General features: G+C 34.0%; 2 protein-coding genes across 8 annotated transcripts in view; one reads left to right on the top strand and one right to left on the bottom strand.

The window, feature by feature from the left end:
• The window catches only part of LOC134232589 (WD repeat-containing protein 44-like), a 16536-nt gene extending 11298 nt beyond the window's left edge, over window positions 1–5238 (bottom strand). For 3 of the 4 annotated variants that reach the window (XM_062714576.1, XM_062714574.1, XM_062714577.1), the window contains exons 1-6: window positions 5071–5238; window positions 3991–4030; window positions 3692–3756; window positions 3217–3292; window positions 2283–2852; window positions 236–379 (exon numbers count right to left, since the gene is read on the bottom strand). In XM_062714576.1, the coding sequence (XP_062570560.1) occupies window positions 236–379; window positions 2283–2852; window positions 3217–3292; window positions 3692–3756; window positions 3991–4030; window positions 5071–5129 (954 nt within the window). In that variant the 5' untranslated portion in view covers window positions 5130–5238. The remainder of the gene's footprint in view (window positions 1–235; window positions 380–2282; window positions 2853–3216; window positions 3293–3691; window positions 3757–3990; window positions 4031–5070) is intronic. The other variant, XM_062714575.1, reaches the window with a different exon arrangement.
• LOC134232590 (RNA-binding protein FXR1-like) lies at window positions 5214–21968 on the top strand. 4 transcript variants are annotated; one of them, XM_062714581.1, is made up of 18 exons: window positions 5214–5335; window positions 5445–5540; window positions 9919–9971; window positions 11227–11323; window positions 12322–12476; window positions 12695–12760; window positions 12912–13005; window positions 13251–13367; window positions 13721–13888; window positions 14090–14168; window positions 14369–14478; window positions 15764–15850; window positions 16127–16230; window positions 16715–16821; window positions 17201–17392; window positions 19043–19102; window positions 20208–20315; window positions 20681–21967. In XM_062714581.1, the coding sequence occupies exons 2-18, from the start codon at window positions 5490–5492 to the stop codon at window positions 21130–21132; spliced, it is 2100 nt and encodes a 699-aa protein (XP_062570565.1). In that variant the 5' UTR covers window positions 5214–5335; window positions 5445–5489; the 3' UTR covers window positions 21133–21967. The 4 variants fall into 4 exon arrangements, with proteins under 4 accessions (XP_062570565.1, XP_062570562.1, XP_062570566.1 ...); XM_062714578.1 differs by having other exon boundaries at window positions 14369–14493; XM_062714582.1 differs by lacking the exon at window positions 19043–19102 and having other exon boundaries at window positions 14369–14493; window positions 20681–21968.

The following is a 21968-nucleotide window of genomic DNA, read 5'->3' as shown; positions in this document are numbered from 1 at the left end:
TATTTTTGAGTACAATCATATTCACATCATAATGTACATGAATACATGCATGGTCTTAATGACAACAATATCCTTTTTCAGAAGCACACATGCTATGACAACACTTAAAATTCTATAAAGGCAGCTATTAAACTAAGTAATTTAATATATTTTCAGAATACAGCTAACTTCACCAGCTATATCTGATGCCAAAAATGAACTGAACTCCATGCACGTACAGTGTATAAACACTAACCTCCATTTTGATGTGCCGCCGCCCCCCTAAACAGTCTCTAATATCCAGGAAGTTATCCAGCCCGGGCCCACTGTCTGGGGACTGAGAGGGGAGGGGGAGGGACTGCCTGTTATCCCAATCAGGTGTGCTAGCTTCACTTGAGATCTAAAAATATCAACATTGTAAATACCAGTAATCTGGTCCATGTTTAACAACAACAAGAGGCCCAGGGGCCACATCGCTCACCTGAGCAATTGGCTAGGAAAAAGCACATACCAGATCATATCAGAACTGAAAGTTTACTGAGAGGGGGGAGGGGGCTTGAATTTAAACCCTCCAGGGGTCATGATATGTACAAACTTGAATCTAATCTACACAACCTAAGGATAATTCCCTATAAATATCATAAGGTTTCTTTATATATTCTTATGTAAACTTTTTATACGTTATTTGCCCAACCCTACCCCTGGGGGTCTTGTTGTGAATAAACTTGAATCTACACTATCCCGGGATGATTCCACAGGAGTTTCATCTTTCCTGTCTCAATGGTTCTTGAGAAGATTTTTCCTATATATTCCTATGTAAAACTTTGATCGGCCATTTTGGCCCCACCCTACCCCTGGGGGTCATGATTTGAACAAACTTGAATCTACACTACCTGAGGATGATTCCACATAAGTTTCATCTTTCCTGGCCCAGTGGTTCTTGAGAAGAAGATGTTTAAAGATTTTTCCGTTACATTCCTATGTTAAACTTTGATCAGCCATTTTGGCCTTACCCTACCCCCCGGGGTCATGATTTGGGCGAACTTGAATCTTCATTACTTGAGGATGATTCCACAAAAGTTTTATCATTCCTGGCCCAGTGTTTATTGAGAAGAAGATTTTAAAAGATTTTTCCACTATATTCCTATGTAAAACTTTGATCGGCCATTTTGGCCCCACCCTACCCCCGGGGGTCAAATATGAACTACCTTGAATCTACACTACCTGAGGATGATTCCACATAAGTTTCATCTTTCCTGGCCCAGTAGTTCTTGAGAAGAAGATTTTTAAAGATTTTTCCTATATATTTCTATGTAAAACTTTGATCGGCCATTTTGGCCCCGCCCTACCCCCAGGGGTCATGATATGAACAAACTTGAATCTACACTACCTGTGAATGCTTCCAAAAAAATTTGATCAATTCCTGGCTTTGCCATTCTCGAGAAGAAGATTTTTAAAGAATTTTCCTATATATTTCTATGTAAAACTTTGGTCGGCCATTTTGGCCCCGCCCAACCCCCGGGGGTCATGATATGAACAAACTTGAATCTACACTACCTGAGGATGCTTTCATATAAATATGATCAACTATGGCTTTGTTATTCTTGAGAAGAAGATTTTAAAAGATTTTTCCTTTATATTTCTATGTAAAACTTTGGTCGGCCATTTTGGCCCCGCCCAACCCCCGGGGGTCATGATATGAACAAACTTGAATCTACACTACCTGAGGATGCTTTCATATAAATATGATCAACTATGGCTTTGTTATTCTTGAGAAGAAGATTTTAAAAGATTTTTCCTATATATTTCTATGTAAAACTTTGGTCGGCCATTTTGGCCCCGCCCCACCCCCTGGGGTCATGATATGAACAAACTTGAATCTACACTACCTGAGGATGTTTCCCCAAAAGTTTCATCTTTCCTGGCACAGTGGTTCTTGAGAAGAAGATTTTTAAAAGATACCACCATTTTTTCATTAATTCCCAATTATCTCCCCTTGAATGAGGGCGTGGCCCTTCATTTGGACAAACTTGAATCCCCTTCACCCAAGGATGCTTTGTGGCAAGTTTGGTTGAAATTGGCCCAGTGGTTCTTGAGAAGAAGTCGAAAATGTGAAAAGTTTACAACAACGACGACGACGACAACGACGACGACAACGACAACGACAGACAACGGACAAATTGTGATCAGAAAAGCTCACTTGAGCCTTTGGCTCAGGTGAGCTAAAAAGTATACATATATAACATATATGCATACTAATATGGATATAATTAATAAAAAAAATTGACCCAGATAAGAGTTACCTCCTCCGGGGGGTGCTCCTGTTCCCTCCTGCGTCGGCGGGGAGGGGCTCTAGGTTCTGTAGACTGGCCTGGTGGAGGAAGTGAAAGCGAGTGGGAATTCTGGGAAGCTGAGGCTAATTGGTCCATTACAGAGGGAGGAAGTGATGTCAGAGTGTTGGGGGGTGTCCTGGTGCTGCGGACTATGTCAGGCTCATTGCTGCCACTACAAACCTGATTGTCTTGGAACAGTTTATCCACAATATCATCCGAATCGGATAAAATATCATCTACATCCAGATCTGGAATCTCTTTTTCTACATTGCCTTTGGTTGGATGAGAAGAGTCCATGTTTTCACTAAAAGTTAATCTCTTGGTGACTTCTGAGGGGTTGTAGGAATCTACGAAATCCTCGGTTGAGTCTTGAGCTTCATTGGATGAGTCCGAATCATAATCTCGAGTTGATTTGTCGGACTCATCTTCTCCTAAGTCTGAGTCTACCTCTGTGCTTATATTTTCATTGGAGATTTTTTGTCTCATGCTCTCTAACTTCCTCCGTCGTTTTTCTGCTTCTTGCAGCTTCTTTTCCTCTTCCTAAAAAAATCAAAGTTTCAAATAATGTTATAAAATAATACAAATAATGTAATAATGTTATAAAGCTTACAAAATATAAAGTCTGTAAAATTACCCAGTTTCAATTTTCTTGCAGTACCTATTTCTATTGCTTCTTCAGAACTTGTTCAGATATAAACACTGTATACAACTCTAAGATAGATAAACATTTTATACCTACCCAACAATTACCCCAGTTCTCTGTAATGCATATCTTTGAATTTGATATAAATTTCAGATCTCAGCTTGGCAATGACTTTCAACGTCTTCTTCCTAAGCAATCTTGTATGCATTTACCTATTAATAATCTAATTTGACACACCTTGACCTAATTAATTTGTCTCACCTGTTCCTTTTCCAGCCTTCTTTTTTCCTCCAGTTCCAGCAGCAGTTTTCTGTATTCCTCATCTTCCTGTCTTCTCCTGGCAAAGAAAATCACTGTGTTTAAATGTAATGGGGACATTTTTTGTGCCTCTTCATCCTACTAACTTCGGCTAATGGGATGCTGAGTATCTTACACTAATTTATAAATTTTTTTAAGGGTAGGGGTAGAGTGTCAACATTCATATTCAATTTTGATCCTGGCCAACTTTCAAAAGCCCGGCCATAAAGATAGAGCTCAAGTAGGTACATTTCTCTATTTTGGCTTCATCATGGTTCTTTGAATGATCAAAATCTATGAAATGTATCTCAATGTGCTTTAACATTGGCTCCCTTAATGAACTATTTATCCATTTCTAGTGTTATTCCAGATTGTATTTTGATTTGATTAATTTCTAGTGTTATCTCCCTTTAGTACAGGGTCGATCTTCCTTAATTACCTTTCTTCCTGTTTTCTTTTAAATTCTAGCAGCTTCCTCTCTTGTTCCTCTAAGCTGTTTCTGGACTGGAAGTAAGAACAAAATGAAATTTATACATGTATTCTACAAAATATGTTTCCAGCTTTTTAACTCAATACTTCAAATCTGATATAATTGTTTTTTCTGTTGATAATTCACTGAATATATACAACTCAAAGTCATGCTTATATGTAAATTTCATAGTCTACTAGAGAAAAAAGTCAAGTTTATCCCTATAATCATGATAATGTACACAGTATTTATATAATATTTAGACATACCTGAGATGCCGAGGTGTGGGGAATATTCTTGCCAAGAGTTCTGAAATGTATTATATAAAATTAATATAGAATAACTGGTTGACTAAATTGATTATCAATGAATAATTAAAGATGTACTACCGTAAATGGAAGAAGCATTAGTACATCTCAAGGAAAACTAATGCACATAAAGTTAAAATAATTTGTTGACAAAATTTGCAGTAATACTTGTCTTAAATAAACTAGTGTTTGAAAGATTTGATAATTAAGCACACCATTCATGGTCTATTTAACCAGAAGGATGCAATGTTACATAAGAAACATTAAAGCTGGAATACTGTTTTACAATGTCGATGCTTTTTTATCAACAAAGAATCTGATCCACCCAGTTCCATAATAAATTATAGCTGGAGCTCAAGTTGAAAGACCACTCCAGATCCCTAAGCACATAGATCCCATGGTCTGACCCTATCACATCTTCTTTATCTTATTTCCTCCCACATTGATGCGTTCAGGTTTTGGACCCCTCAGAGCTGCACGTCTGACAGATCTTGGCATATCTGGTATGATACAAAGTTAACGTGAACCCATTTCATGGGATTTTAGCCTACTGGACCCAACACAGGTGCTCTATGCTGCTTAGCTCACAACTCAACTCACATTTCCTCAAATGAAGAAACTCGGAATGACAGTATGTAACTTGGTGGTTTTCAAACCTGTCATTTATAATCGATGGCACGGTACTTTTCATAGCCATAAACATAATCAACAATGATGCTTATACATGTGTATATTTTGGGTCAACTGGCAGTGTGAAAATAGTAAACATAAAAACCCTAGTTTTAATTGTTTGTATAAATATTTTCTACCAATTCACATTGCCATCATAAATTATACAGTTAGGCTGAGTTAGCTATAATATCTAATGTTTTCATTAAAACATATCTGTAAAAAATATTTAGAATACCTAGGGTTCCTGTATCTAGAACAAAATATTCTTAGGAGACCCATAAAATATGACCAGCTGATGGCTGATATATTTTGATAGGCAGATCCACTTCTCATCATTCCAGTATTTTGTGTAAATTTATGTAAACTTACGGTTTCGGGGTCGCATCCTCTGCATCGTAGAATTCATCTAATTCGCTGTCTGACGACATTTTAGGTTAATAACCTATGTAAATAATGAAAAACATTCTGATTTAGTGGAATGTACCAGTCTAACAACCCACTTCCATTCGCGTAAATAATTGGTCTCGGGATTTTACATGACTTTGAGGAACTCCTCTAGATTCTTCATAACAATCGTATTCGGAGACGCCGAAGTTTTTTCGTTGGATATAAAGAGCAAACGTTTGATTGTGAGGTAAATTTGATGTTGAAGAAATGTGTATTTTAATTTGAATTTCATGTCCTCTTACGATAATAAAAGTTTTCTTTAACTTTATATGGAAAAACTTTCATCTGATCAACAGACAGAAAAAATATTTCCCATAATTCAACGGTAAAAACCATTCAACATGGAGGACCAAGTGGTCGAAGTTTGCAGTCCGAACGGTATTTATTACAAGGTATTTCAATATATTTTGGTTTATTTGTCTATATTGATTGAGAAAAATAATTGAATTGAATCTAGAAATAGTTATATGTTTTGACTGGCTAATTAAGATGGGATATTAATTTTGAAAGTAAATTTCTTTGAAACACGCCGTTTTCATGTGGGTTTTCTATGGGCTACTTTCATAATCACACCATACGAGAGAACGTATATATGGTGTTTTGTTATTTGTGAAATCATACCTCTTAATTTCAATGAATTGATTTGATTTTATCTGTAGTTCCTATGACATATTTTACTAAATTTACCTCCTGTATTTATTTTATGTCAAATATTTAACATTACTAGAGTGCTGAAAGTATGAGTCATGTTTTGGAGTCTGAGTCGTATTTTCTTATCATTCTTTATCAAAACTTAAGATGTTTCACTCTGGTGCTCCTGTGATGCACATAACATGGCATCGTTAGAGGAAAATCGTTGCTCATGATCATAATGATGTTTCTAAATTTTATCTCGACCAAACATGACAACTACACAGATGGGCTTTTAATCTCTTCATGATTTCGAGATAAACAGATGCATGTACACAATGAGAGAAAAAGTGATGAAGCAAGTCTGATTTTGATCAGGCCAAAGTTAATTCTTCTAAAACCTACTCCTTAACATTTCATAAATAATTACAGATCAGGAGATATTCTTTTACTTTATACATGGTATAAGTTTAATTTAGATGCATGAATCATATCTTTTGATTCCGAATCAAAATATTGCAGTTGGAGGAGGATGCATTAGTTTAGATAGCGTAGGGGTCTTATCATGCTTATCATATGTGATCGAAAAAAATTGATGTATATACAGACAAACCTGCCTCAGTGTCCACTGTATAAAATGACATTCTGTCATATGCTGTATGACCTAGAAATTCCCATCTTTTTTATTTACTTGCATTTAATTGTTGACTAAATGATGCAGTCATCGAAAAAAATAATTTCTGAATTTATCACACATCTGTTCATAGATTAATATCTTCTTATATCTTGTTTAGTCTAAATTTTTTGATATATTGTCATTGATTTTATATATTATTATATTCAATGAGCAGAAATAGGTGTAGTGGTAATTGATTCATTTGAATTTAAAGTTCTGTTTTCTGTTCATTTAAATGAGTTGTAAAGCAAAAAGAACATTCCTATATTTGTTTCAAGTGTGGCTCACTTTTCTCAAATGTAGCCTAGCTTTCATGGCTATAATACAGAATTGAATGTAAACACTGTCAGAGTGTCTTAAGATGTTTAATATTTAAATATAATTTCAACCTCAGTGCCAATGTAAACTTGTCTTTTACATTTCTCTTCAATAACAGATTTTGACAGAGCAAATTAATAACACACTAAACATAGAGTACATGTACATCTATGATGTACTAAGGTTTTTCACTGACATTTTTGATTCATGCAGTCACTAAGAAAGGGAGTAATATATTATGAAATGTTGAAAAATGTGCAGTTTTGATTTTGAAGTGTTGATTCCAGATGTCCACAAACTTTTCTTTGAGCAACTGAAAGAATTTAACTCTAATCACTAGGTCGTATCACTGTTTCAGTATTTTCACTGTATGGTCAGATTATTGAAATATTGTCTGATTTCACTCAGAGGAATAATGTGTCATAACTCATAACAACAAAATTGAAAATGTGAATCGCTTAGTAGTCTTTCAGTGAAATCCTATGTGATTTTTTTTTTGGACAATGAGATTACCAGACATGAGACTATCTTTGTTAGAGCTTTATTAATTATATCATGCTGTGCAGTGAGGCTATAGTCTTCATGTTCACTGATCATGCTGATCTTGAAAGGAAGAAGGAGAGGCACACAATATCAGTATAATAATGGATTCGAAGGGAGGAAAAATAGATGAAAACATTTGTTGCAAAGATTCTAAATTGAGTTTTTACAGGGATGTTGTTTACAAACCTTTTGCACCAGCTATGTTTCTTTATCTTAACTGTTTAAAACTGTAAATTTGCATGCTGGATATCAAAGCATGTAGAAAGGATAAAAGCCCAGAGAACCTTACCATGCTTATAATTCAGATTAACATCTGTATACTTGATAAAACCTGGACATTGAAATCCATGTTTACATATATGCATTATCTTCTATGAAAGTTTCTGAAGAGAATTTCTGTTTTGAAAGATAAGTTTGTAGGCAAGAGGTGAGAGCATAGTAAATAGCTCAACATTCTTTCCATCAAAACTGACTTTTTCTCTTTCTGACACATTTCTTGATTTAAAGCTAAAACTATAACTTTCTTTTGAAAGGTATGAAAATCAATGGTATAACCGACTTGTAGAATTTAGATACATGTACATTATTTAGATTTCAAACACAGCATTGGCAATGCTGACATATTTACCTAACTTACATCAGTTATTATCGAACAAATGGAAAAGGCGCTAAAATGCTGAAAACAAATTCTACACTGGTCTGCCACTCTTAAAATAAGAATTCTTAAACTTGTGTTAACTAGCAATGAACAGCTAATAGTTAACAAATTTCATGTCTGGATACTTAAGTGACTGTGTAATCTTTATCAACTAGATCTGTAGATTACACATTTTGACATAGATGATGAAGGTGAATAATGATAATGGTATGAGAAATTCTGAGAGGGGAGGCTTCGGCTGAGGCTAATTATAGCACAAAGCCGAGAGTGTCGTGGGATATCTCGAAATGATCAGTATATATAAACAGAGGCTAAAGCAGCACTGATAGAGAGGAGGGAATCTATATACACAACAAGTTAACCAGCGTTCTATAGATCCTGTCAGAGCAAGCCAGCAAATAAAAGAGAAAAGGCACACAAAAGATACAAATGTTGATATATTTATAACCTTTTTATACGCCCGTCTTAAGACGGGACGTATTATGTTATAGGCTTCGTGTCCGAATGTGTATGAAGATGAAATCCGTCCGTCTCGTTGTGAGTGAGCTTTTTTTGTCCGGCTCATAACTTGAATACTATAAGGCCTAGAGTTATCAAACTTTGTCAGCTGATACATCTTGGGTAGAAGGTGTGTCGCGCACAAAAAGTAGGTCGCTCTGACCTATAGTTAAAAAGTTATAGCCAAATACCGGTATGGAAAAATCCTGTCCGGTCCATAACTTGAAAACTATTAGACTTAGAATCATCAAACTTGGCCACTTCATGCATCTTAGGTAGAGGGTGTGTCGCGACCTATTTCAAGGTCACTGTGACCTTTAATTTAAGTGAAATTTAAAAAAAAAAATGTCTTTTTTTCTCTTCATTTACACACTCCAAAAAAATGTAAAAGTATTGCACTATCCTTATTAGAAAAATGTTAAATCAAGAAAAATACTTATTTTTTTTAGCATATACTTGACAGCAATTTATAACAAATGTAATGTATGTTAAAGAAATTCCACCACTCCCATGAGTTTAATTATCAAGCACTGGTCAAGAAGAATTTTGATAACAGAAAATTGCATGTCAAATTAGAGAGAGAATTAATGAGTTTAGTGTGAGGAAGAGCATCGGTGCTATTTTTACTATATCCCTTGAGTATTGGGCCAAATGGGTAATCCTGTTGGATTAAAAATAGCTCTTGTTGGCTAGCATAAGTTTTAAAATGAATTTGATGAGAAGTAAATAAAACTAATTTGATTTTGCATAATAAACTGTTTTGATATTACATAAAATTATGAACTTTAAAAAACTAATTTTATGGGGGTGGGGTGGAATCAGCATGTCCATATGAATTGCATATTAAAACCTGTCTGCCATTAAATCTAACAAAAAAAAATCATTGAGGTTTTATATGTTTTAAAAATGCTTTATGCTAGATAGTGCAGATCCAATAATCTCTTGGGAGTAATGAGTAGACAAGCATCCAGTTAAAGATTAATTAATGTGTTCAATGTAGCAAGGCTATAGCTGTCTCAATTATTTCTTCAGAGCATTATCTTAACTGACAGTGTATCCTTTGGGAATTAGACAGAACTGTTGGTCATTTTATATTTGATGGCCAGCCTTTCATTTTCAAAATTAATTAGGTATAGATTAAGTTGTTAAGCCTAATTTGATATTGTTTAATATGATAGGCATTTGGCAAGGTCTAACACAACCAGTATAGAAATCTATGAATGATGCAATACATGTATATGTTATAATTAATGCCTACACCACAGGAGATGGATAAACAAATTTTTTAAGGAGTTGAAAAATCATGGAAATCTAAAATCAAGGTTGACATGATTTTCTTGCACTTTTGATTGTTTAAGATAATTGTAATTTTTTGACGGGCGTATCATGCTGTGGCGTGGCACTTTATTTGCTAGCTGTTTTAATCCTCTTTTTTTTTTATTTCCAGGCATTTGTGAAGAATGTGTATGAAGATGAAATCCTGGTCTCCTTTGAGAATGAGTGAGTCATTGTTTTTGCTCAGCGGTGAATTTTAGAAATGCACTGGAAGAAATCCAAGGGGAGCATATCTTTTTCTTGGGGGGGAATTCTTCAAATGGGGGAGAGCTGCTGTAAAAGTCTGCTGTGATGGGTATCAATTTGACAAGGAAATTCCCAGCATATCACCTGTATTCTGATATAGTACAGTAGTGTACATTACTCAGATATATTTACCGTACATATTGAGTACATGTATGCTACCATCAAGAATTTTCATAGAAGCCCCGATAAAAAGATGCCACACATAAGTGTATGAGTGCTGAGGTGTTATGGAGTTATTTATAACATCTACAGATAAGAATAACAAGACAGAAATATATTCATGTATTAATTTTGGGGTGTACAGTTTATGAGTAATGAGGACAAGAAATGAACAGCTGTTAACTTTAGTTATTATACTCAGTAAATCTATGAAGCTTTGGCATCTCTATTAATTATGAGCCAGTGTCTTTAAACATATTGTGTGCATTGATTTTGATTTTCTTCTCTGATACCTAAACACAGACCTAATTACACGTTAATAAGCCCGGTAATGTGATCTACTACAAACAGATGTGGATAGGTGGAGCTGCAAAGAATTAGGAGATAGACCTTAAAAAAAAAAAACTAAGCTTATTTTTTTTACTATTAAGTACTAATTAAAAAGTGATCTAGTACACACACATGTATAGGTGGAACAGAAATGGAACAATGTTTATAAAAAAATCTCTATGCTTATTTACTATTATGTACTAATAAAAAGTAAGGTTGGTAGGCAGGGTTTCCTTTCAATTTATTTTTACATAAATGCATAATTTAACGTACAATTTTTAAAAGACAGCTTGAAGCTCACTTTTTCGAGCCATAAAATCTGCCTGACAACCCTTAAATTGGCATCTGGAAGTAGCCTTAGCTGCCTTACTGTCCTTACATACAACCTATAACTTAAAGCTTTAAAAAATAGATATATGAAATGCATGCAGCTACAGGATTTATGATGAAAAAAATAACATGCAGGGAATTAAATAAGTAACAGAAAACATTTTTTTTTAGGCCTGATGATGAAATCTCAGACGTTCTGATGAATTACTAGTTTTGTATAATTTTGTTGTGTAATTTTCTGTGTTTGAGGATACCTTTTGAATAGATAAAAGAGCTAGAAATTTTTTTAATGAAAATTTTCACTCTTTGGTTTGTTAAAAACATACATAATCTCTTTTTTGTCTACTTTTGTCAGCTGGCAGCCCGAGCAGAGAGTCAAGTTCTCCAATGCCAGACTCCCCTTACCGGACCAGGGCAAACATAGAGACTATAGGGACGGGGAAAATGTCGAGGTTTGTAACAACCTTAGGAGGATTTCCCACAGAAACACACCCAACTTAAATTGAAATTCTTACGTGAAACATAGCTGCAGATCTGTAGCTCTCCGAAAAAAATATATTGATAGACTGGAAAGCTACAGTGCCACCCACTGAAAAAAATGTATATTTACTCTGCACAAAAAAAAGTGCGCTCAGTTCTTGATTAATTCTTCCAAATTCTTACCTCAATTGCAAAAAAGGTAAGACTTCAAAAAATTCCTATCTCCTCTATCAAGCACTCTTGTAGTTGACATCTGAATGAAGCATATTGGACCGAATTATCTTTGAAACCGAAATGTCAGTATGAATAAGCGAAATGATCTATGATTACAATATCAGGGTCAGGAGGACTATTAACAACAATTATGAGGAATGTTTGGTTGCGGAAACAGCGAAAGAATATGTTAGGAACACACAGTTAGTAATATTTTGAGATGACAGTTTTAAAAACATGGAGAAATAAATCAAGAACCAAGCGCAATTTTTTGTGCGCAATAAATATACAGTTTTTACAATGGGTGGCTTTGTAGCTCTCCGTTCTATCAATATATTTTTTTGGAGAGCCACAGATCTGCAGCTACGTCAAACATCAAACATTGATATCTTGAAAATCATGGATATTGTGAAGTGAGGTTGAAGTCCGAAGCAATCTTTTTTTAATTTGACCTCAACATCTCAAAATCTCAGATATCTTTATTTCTCAATCACATCAAGTTTGAGACGTACAAGTTTTGAGTGAATTATATTACAAATTTATCTTTACTAAACAGTCACCAGCCTATCATGTTTCACATTTTAATTTACTGGCGTTAAAAATATCTTTAATATTCTGATACATGTAAACTTTTACAATTTTGTTTTTATGACACATGTTCTTGTGGAAAATGTGACGTTAACAGAATACATGTACATGTATAATGAAAATTGCAAATTAAATATATATATCTTAATCATAACATGTAAAATTGTAGGTATTTACAAGTACAAATGAAAAAGAACAGATGGCCTGGTGGCCAGCAGTGCTGAAGATGTTAAAGGGGGAGTTTGCAGTGATAGAGTATACGGGTTACGACTCCAAGTACACAGATATAGTCCCGCTCGAGCGAGTTAGACCTATCAACTCAAAGTAAGTTCAACTTAAGTTATGGAAATCTTATGTATAACTTAATAAGTTTTATAAACAAAAGTGTAAGCTGATATATCTGTGTGCCATTTCATTTTGATCAAAGACTTTGATAAAAGGCCAAATACATACAGTGTAATTTTTCTTCAGTATTTCTGAAGAAAACACTACTTAATAAAAAGAAAATTTCCTGTCATAAAGAATTTATCTTTGTTTTTCAGCCCACCAATAGATAAGAACACATTTCACAAGTTTTCTATAGAAGTCCCTATTGACCTACGAGAAGTGTATGTATAAATCAGCCAGTAATCCATTTGTTTTTGTTTTTCAATCACATCTGTAATACTTGTACCTATATTCTTTATAGCCAACATGGCAAAATGAATTTTAAAAATTTAAAGCAACTAAAATTTTACTTTAAAGATAAAACTATTTCAGGTGCCAAGATGACCATGAACATGCCGAATTTAAGAAACATATAGGTGGGGGTTGTGTGTGTTTTGATCATCAGGAGGGAACTCTAAATGTTATGGTATTTACCTTTACAATCCCTCACAGCAGCTAATTGTATGCAACATCTCTAGCAATTTAAGAAAAATTGGAACAACAACAAAAATTTCTAAAACATTCTGTAAATTTTCTTTATTAATTTTGTATTATGTAGTTGAAGATTCAGTGTTATTGTTGATTTTCACACTCTTGAAAATGTTGAAATCTGTTCCATAAACCTGGTTCTGATTTTCAAATTCTCATTTGTTTTTCCTAATGATGTTTCAGTCGCTGAATGAATCTGTGATAAAGAGAGCGTCCATGTTGGCTGACATGCACCTCCGTAATGTCCGACAAAAGTTAATGCTGAAAAAGAGAACAGAGGAAGCGGTCCAAAGACTTCAGGTATCACTTGTTGAAATGTTAAATTATGATACAAGGAAAAGCTATACATTTGCCTGAATGAAATGTTAAGTTCATATGTCTCTGGTGTAGTGAATACTGCATAGGTTGTAAAGATTGTTATTTTCTTAGAGGGGGATTGAGTTAATTCTAAAATGTCGGAGATGTACTCAAAATTTAATTACCATAAATGCTAAATGCAACATATTGCAAAATACAATGCATGTAAATATTTACAAGATGGGATGAAGCTAGCTTGAAAAAATATATAAAAAGAAGTCCCTCTTTAATTACAAGATAAAATAAAGTATAGTATTTTAGAATTGTCACTAAAATAGACAATTTTTACCTTTCAGAGTACCAAAAACCGGTCAGGTTACACGGAGGAGTTCAAGGTTCGTGACGACCTGATGGGGCTGGCTATCGGGACACACGGGGCTAATATACAGCAGGCCAGGCATGTAGACGGCATCACCAATATAGAACTGGACGAGGACACCTGTACTTTTAAAGTTCATGGGGAGGTCAGTGATGGATCATGTGTTATACACCATTGTAGACCTACTTTTTTGGTTGCTTTTTGTTTGATATTGTCAATCAAGCATATTGTGCAACTTCTTACCGTAATTTTCTAAATCAGCAAAGCATATAGAGAACATGTACCAAAGTTTTACATTGTTCATGAAAAAGAAAATTGCAATTTGTTTTTGCAATTTGTGTTTTAGTCTCAAGAAGCTGTGAAGAAGGCCAGAGCCTTACTGGAGTATGTAGAAGAAACGTTTCAGGTTCCCAGAGAGCTAGTAGGCAAGTCACTCAGTGTGGACTTTTAATGAATTGTTTATACTATAGGATATTGATAAGGGTAAATAATAAGGCCTTTTGCACTCAGTTTAGTTGAGAAAACTTTTTTTTCATCTGTTTGAGAAAAAATTATATTATTAATAGTTCTTTGCTGAAGCCAGAAATTAAGAATGACTGAATTTACAAGTTTTTTTCTGTTACAGCCAAGGTTATAGGTAAAAATGGCCGTAACATCCAGGATATCGTGGACAAGTCAGGGGTGGTGCGGGTGAAGATCGAGGGGGATAATGAAACCGACACGCCTCGTCAGGAGGTAATGGCGTCACTGGTAAGGGGGCGGAGTAAGATACATGTCAATCACTGTCGGCAATCCCACCCAGCTGCACAATAGACTAGCACCCAGGGGGGGATGGGGGCCGGATCAGATGTTTCACAAACACATCTTTTTATGCGGATAAGAGATGGATACCCCAAAGCGTAACAGACGGACGGACAGAAATCCCAATCCTTATATACCCTCCCACTTTTCAAGCAAAGGATATAATAATATATAATACTGCTTATTTTTTCTGTTAGTACGATGATTTCCACCATCCAAAAACAATGTGTACCTATTCCTTTAGACATGTACTTGCAAAGTAGCAATAGAATAAATGAAAAGAATGGAAATCTGAATTAAGTTATGTTTTCTTGGAATTATAATGTTACTAAATTATTTTGTCCTTTGTTGGCTAATAATGAGTTTTTTTGTAAACACAGAATGTAAAGGGTTCAATCAGAGACAAATTTTGTTTTAGGAGAACCATTGTAAGTTTATCAACAAAACTATACTATGGTAAAAGATGACACATTTACAATATATTACAGCTCATACATGTACAGACGTGATTTTATGATAGGCTCTTTATATTTTATTTAAATTTACTGGGGAGAACATTTATTGTGCAGCTGAAATATTGTGCAAAAAAAGATGTAGTCTGGTTCTTTGTATAGCTAAATATATCTGTGCAAAAAAGAGAATATTTATGCTGCTCAAACTCAGCATAGCTTTAAAAAAAAATCCAAAGATTTGATTAGCAGTAACTTAATCTTTGAAAGAAAAAAGAAAAGAAGTGTAACAAAAGCTGGTTGCCTGAGTTTGATTAGCATTGTATATACACAGTATATGACAACTGTCACATGTGTCTTACTTTTTGGCATCTTGCCAGTATTTATCTCTTGCTTCTGTTTCTTCCTTTGTTAAGTACACCTGTATTTGTTATTATTATGTCTTCCATTGTTTATTCTTGTATTGAGTTAATTATTCTTTAGTTTATTCACATCACCTTGTTATTGTTTTTCTGAGTTCAGATATTTTACAAATACTAACATATCATAAAAACATTTTAACTATTAATTAAACGTAAATGAGAGCAATATTATATTCAACATTCATTATACTTTTAAAATCTTTAAGAAAGCAAATTTCCTGAGAAACATTTTAACATTGTACAATTATTATGTCACAGTGTTAGAAATCCATTCAAAGGGAAGAGAAGGGTATTAAATATATTTTGTCTGTCATTTTAATCCTGATATTTACTCTGTCATCATTTCAGGGACAAGTACCTTTTATATTTGTTGGGACACAAGAAAGTACGGGAAATGCCAAGATTCTACTGGAATACAACTTGGATCATTTGAAGGTAAAATTATCTGTCTGACAAAATAGTGGAGCTGATCTGACAACTGAGATTGACTCTTAATTTGCCTCAGTCTTATCAATGTGTTATCTTCTTGTAAACTATATACTGCAATCTTCTGTGTTTTATGAATTGCCTTGATACAAAAGAAGTTTAAAATTTTCATTTCTACCATGACATAAGATCTTAGGGAGAAAAATATACATGTATATCTGTTTTACAATGACTTTTCAAAGCTTTTCATGAATGTTAATTCTGACATATTTATGTGTTTTGTAGGAAGTTGAGAAATTGAGACTGGAGAAGTTAGAGATTGACCAACAGTTGAAGAGTTTAGCGGGACCCCAGACTGGACCATACTTTCCACCAAACAGGGAAAGGAGGTAAGGTTTTAATGTTAACTATTTCAATCATCACACACAGCCACACAAGTATACTGTACACTACTATACCAATATTTCAAGAGCCTGAAAGACTTACTATCGAAGGGAGTTTTAGTCTGTTAAATTTTGATTCTTTACAAAAACATAGTCATGCTTATTATACTGGAAAGCTTAACATGTAAGCCCATTCCAGCAGATTAACCTCAGTTAATGGTGAAGTAAGATTTCAGTTATATTTCACAGCTAAATCCACATCTACATGTGCATGTGGTAAAATACCTAGTCAAGTGAAAATAAATCATACATGTAAATTTGAGAGATGGGGTTTTCATTAATTGCATTATTTCTATGATTTGTCAACAAAAATGTTTTTTCTTTTTTCCAAATACATATTTTAAAAAGAAATTACATAAAACATCCAGAGATAAAATATCGACATGGAAGATATAAGATTTTGTATGAAGATTTTTTTTGTATATTTCAGGGGGAGTAATGACCCATCCTCAGATGACCGGGGAAGACGAGGAACGGGAAGGGGGCGGGGTAGAGGAGGCAGGAGATGGGCCAATGAGAGACGTACTTACAACACAGGTAAGCCAATGAGAGATGCACTTACAACACAGGTAAGGAACATGGAAAATGGTATCACAATACAGACTAGCAGAAAATAAAACAATGTAGCATGATATGTAAATACAGTCAAATCTTGTTATCTCAAACTCATGGGACCGAGAAAATTTGGAGATATCTGATGATTCAAGATAATCAGGGCAAAATTACAAAAAAAGGTAAGGGGTTGGAACTTCACATATCCATGGTCTTTGAGATATCAGGGTTTGAGATAACAAAGTTGGATAATATGGTGCTGTTGAAAGTGGAACCTCAAAAATAATGAACCATGTTCTTTCTTATCAATAAGGAAGTACTATATGCGCATGTCTCTGTGAACTAATATGAACTTATTTTACAGATGAATCATCTCCAGCCCCTATAGCTGATTGGTCAGAGGAGATGAACGCTGAAGATAACCGTCAGTCAGGCTACTACACGGACAGTATTCTGACCGGGCGGGGACCCCGAGGAGGGGGAGGAGGGTACAGGCCCCGGGGTAGGGGAGGCAGGTATCCCCGGGGGTCAGGCTATTACTCCAACAGGTCCTCAGGTAAAATAACAATGGCTTCCGTAGGCTTATCATTTAACATTTTTCATGCTTTTTATGGATAGGATGCCAAATAGATTTACTTTTATTTTATGTTCATCAGTCTAATTCATCTCATTTGATTTTAACAAACTGGTACATTAAAGATTGGATATCATTTTCCATTTCATTTTATGTTGTATGCATATAACTTAAGTTATGCTTGGCTTGGGATGTTTTTTGTTTATCATTTTTTTTAAGTTAAAAAAATGATCGTAAAGCTAAAAATAAAGCAAATTCTCAAATGTATTACGTAAAAATGTGGGTTTGTGGTCGTTAAAATACCCATAAAACATTACGAACGTTTGAAAATACAATCCGTCTTTATATTTTCCGTTGCGATATCCATAATCTAATTTTAAACAGCAAATAACATTCTCACACATAAATGTTGTTTCCTCCTATTGACAAACGGCAATTAGTCTATTAGTTTTTTTAAATTAAAAACAAAGAAATAAAACTTTGACTTACAGCACATTCTAACTGCTATTTATTGTAACAGATGGTTTAGGCTATCTAAATTTAATTCCCTTTTGTTCTCAGGCAATTTTCTTCCTAAACAGATCAGGGCGGCATTTTATTTTTCATTTATATTGGCAATTGAAAGTAGATGAGGGAGGTATTTTTTTTTTATTTTAATTTGATGTTATTATTTTTTTTAACGATAAAGATAATTTTTTTAATCACAATTACTTTCCATTTCTGGTCAAAATTTCTGCTTTATCCATTGCTTAACAGCGTGCAAACATCGTAGGTAATGTCCTCGAATGTATTTTCAAAAAAGTAGCCAAAATCTCATTGTAAATGGCTACCTTATAGTGATATTTGAATCCTAACCACTAAGGTTTCGAAACAAATGAGGTGGAATTTTTTTTCCCCACTGCCATTGACGAGTTCATAAGCAATACCAACTTTTTATTTTATCAAAAATACAATAAAATCGGCACTGCGGCTACCTCAAAACGGATGCGCGCGGGCCTGAGAACCAAGATTTCAATTTTATATGGCCTTATTCAGTAGTGAGTATTTGTAAAAGTTATTTTAATGTACCAATAACCTATCAGTCTGGTACTTTTGAAATACTCATGTATGACTATATGACAGTTTATGGAGGAAAAATAAAACATATATTAATACATATAGTCTTTATTCATTCAATGCAACAAATGAAAATAAATTATAAGTAACATAAATTTAATGAAATATCAATTAATATGGACTTATCAAATTTCTTCCTCGGACTTGCCTAAAATTTACTCTTTAAGTCCTGGACTTGACCATGACAAAAAAAATTTTGAACCCCTGATTTTTCATGCTTTTTATGGATAGGATGCCAAATAGATTTACTTTTATTTTATGTTTATCAGTCTAATTCATCTCATTTGATTTTAACAAACTGGTACATTAAAGATTGGATATCATTTTCCATTTCATTTTATGTTGTATGCATATAACTTAAGTTATGCTTTAGTTGGGAATGGTAAATAATTTTTATTATCATTTTTTTTTTATTAATACATTTGTATATATATTTTTATAGAAGCACTCTTTAGTAGCTGCTTTTCCTAATTAATGCTCTCTCAGACCACTATTTGCATGCCTTTGTTTTGACAGATTATAACGACCAGCGTCGGTATAGATCAGATAGACCCAGTTACTCCACCAGCAGACACAGTATGTGCCATGTTTCTTGTTTTGGCTTGGTTTTAGTGCTTTATAGTACAGTATCATTTGTCCAAACCAGATACTGTGAAATCATTAATTTTTGTAAGGATCTAATTTAAGAGACCCACAAGTTTATGTCCACCATGAAATGTAATTATTCACGATTTGACTACTCAACCTTTCTCCATCCACGAAATTAAATCCCAACAAGCCCACATTTTTTCCTCAATCCACATAAATTTGTCCCCGTGAATATGTGATTTTACAGTACAAGTACCCCTGGTTCCATGAAAATTGTGCAGATTAGACAGGAAAAGTGATCAAGATTTCTATCCCTTATTTTTTTCACAATTTTTTTTGCATATGTTGAAAAATATTATTTGATGATTAAGTCATTCCGTATTCTTGGAATCCAAATACATGTATTAATCTGGAGTATTCACTTGGCTAACTTATACTTTCAATTTTTCTTTAGGCAAAGATTTTGAATAACTCAGATTACTGATTAGACAAATTATACTGTACATTCTCTCTCCTCCCCCCTCTCTCTCTCTCTCTCTGAACATCCATACAGTAGTGCCACAGTGATATAGACCCTTCACCAATATTCTATGGATCAGAATTTAATTTTTAACATATTTTACCTACCAGTCTTGAAATTTGAAAATTTTATTAGACATCATAGAATGAGAATGTTAGAATAGCATTTTGATGTTGGTACATGTACTATGAAACAGCAATTATGATGCATCATTTACATGTGACTTAAGCTTAACAAATTATAAAGTTGAAACTCTGGATTAGTGAGGCACTTTTACCCATATAGATGCATTTATGGTACTAAATGAAATACAAAGTATTCATAGTATTTTCCAAGGTGAAGGTTTCATTTTTGCTTGATTCTGTAATCTCATATGGACAATTTAGTGAATGGTCTCTTTAGAGACAAGAACAGAAAAAGAAGAATTTTATCATATTCTTCAGAAAGAAAACTGAGCATATTTGCAGTCCTGAAGATGTACACTATTATACTACAGTTTATTGTAAATTTGAGGATTTTTCTTGTGAATGTAGATAATTTTACACTTTTTAATCATTATATAAATTGTTTCAGTGGCGTATGATACAGATGAATCGCGGGATCTACGTTCCCGGCGTAGGATGACGGATGATGATGATACAGTATTAGATAACGCCAGTGTCACCAGTCAAGACCAAGATGGTGAGTCAAAGTCAAAAATATAAAAGGAGAAATGTACATTAACTTTACATCTGTAGGGAAAGACATTTCGAGATTTATAAGAATATAATATTTATAAGAATACATGCTTAATCTTTAGAAATGTTTAACTCTACTTAAAGGTTTATGAGGGTAAAATCTTTTAAAAAAAGAAATATGTAATTAGCCATGTACTTTAGGATTGAATTATTAGCTGATTCTGTAATTGATATCAGAAAATTTAGAACTGATTACTGATCAAATTTTCAATTTAGGGAATAGAAAGTAATGTGTAATCCAGCCAATCCAGCAATATCATCTATAGCAATTTTGTGTTTTGATTTCATCAAGCTGTGTTTTGTTCACAGATCATAGAGATCAAAGACCCAGGAGAAAACGAAGGAATAGGAATCGTCCCTTTGGTAATGGAAGTGCTGCTTCGGGTACAGAAACGGACAATAGTGTTTCTAATTATCGGCCGTCTGGAGGCAGGCCGTCACAATTTCAGAATGACACTTCTCATAACGGGAATTCAGTTAAAACTGAACCATCAAAAGTGAAAACAGAACTCGAATCCAAACCATCTGGACCGTCCAAGGAAGCTAGTAATATAGGTAGTACGAAGCCTGTCGGTCAGTCCAATAAACCAAACTGGAAATCGGGATCAGCTCCCCCTCGAGAACAGAGAAAACCGGCCCAAAAGTACTCAGCATCAGCCAGGAATGGAACCAGTGGCTCGGAATCAGATTCTAAAGCTGCTAAAACCAAAAACAATACTTCTAGTAATCAACCAAAAGAGCAGATGGTCAATGGAGAGTAAAGAGAATGCTTAATTAGTTATAAGATACAAAGTGGAGAAGAGCTGCTAAGTCAGTGATGGGGCATCCTTTTCTTCCTCCTTTTACAGGAGAGTGCTTTGTTGCCTAGGAAACCATTCATGACATTGTTTAGTGTTTGAGAATTAGTATTTAAGGAATCTGTTGTCTCTTTTTAGAGATGGAGTTTGCTATGCAATATTTGTCAGTTTACTTGTAATGGCTGATGCTGTCTTGTTAAAAATTTCACTTGATATAGAAATTGTCCGATACTTTTATACATGTGTATCTGTTTTCTTGAACCTTGACCTTTGGAATTCCATTTATTGCTCTGTCCCAAAGATTTGCATAATAATTTTGATTCAACATGTGATTCTATTCAGTCTTTGTGTGTTAAAATATGAAATTTTATATAGTAAGAAAATTTCCTTAGAAATTAATATTGATGATGTAATAGACTTGCAATAAGTCTTTTTGATGCTGACATGTCGTAGTGATAAAATGTACGTAAAATTGAAGTTGATGTGACTTAATTATATAAGTGTCTTTGAATGAGTGATACATCTGCTAATTAAACTATATCTTTGGAGCTATGTAATAGTATTCAAAATTTATACAATGTATTAGCTTGATATTGTAAAACCATTCATGTTAGTGTTACTAACAAATGAATAGACTTCTGTTGTGTAAACTTCATATCTGAATCTCAGAATTACTTGAAAAAAGGTTGATTTTTTTAGTTCTTTTTTCCAGTGAGTGATAATAAAATAGAAATGAAAAATCTTCGGGAGAATTGAGAATTTAACCTGAAGATTAATTTCATAAAGATTCTTTTATTTCA

The sequence above is a fragment of the Saccostrea cucullata genome, unplaced genomic scaffold (genome assembly GCF_032062105.1).
Source record: "Saccostrea cucullata isolate Sc308-1 unplaced genomic scaffold, CSIRO_AGI_Scuc_v1 ctg944, whole genome shotgun sequence".
NCBI lineage: Eukaryota > Metazoa > Mollusca > Bivalvia > Ostreida > Ostreidae > Saccostrea > Saccostrea cuccullata.
This window is presented reverse-complemented; position numbering and strand designations above follow the sequence as displayed.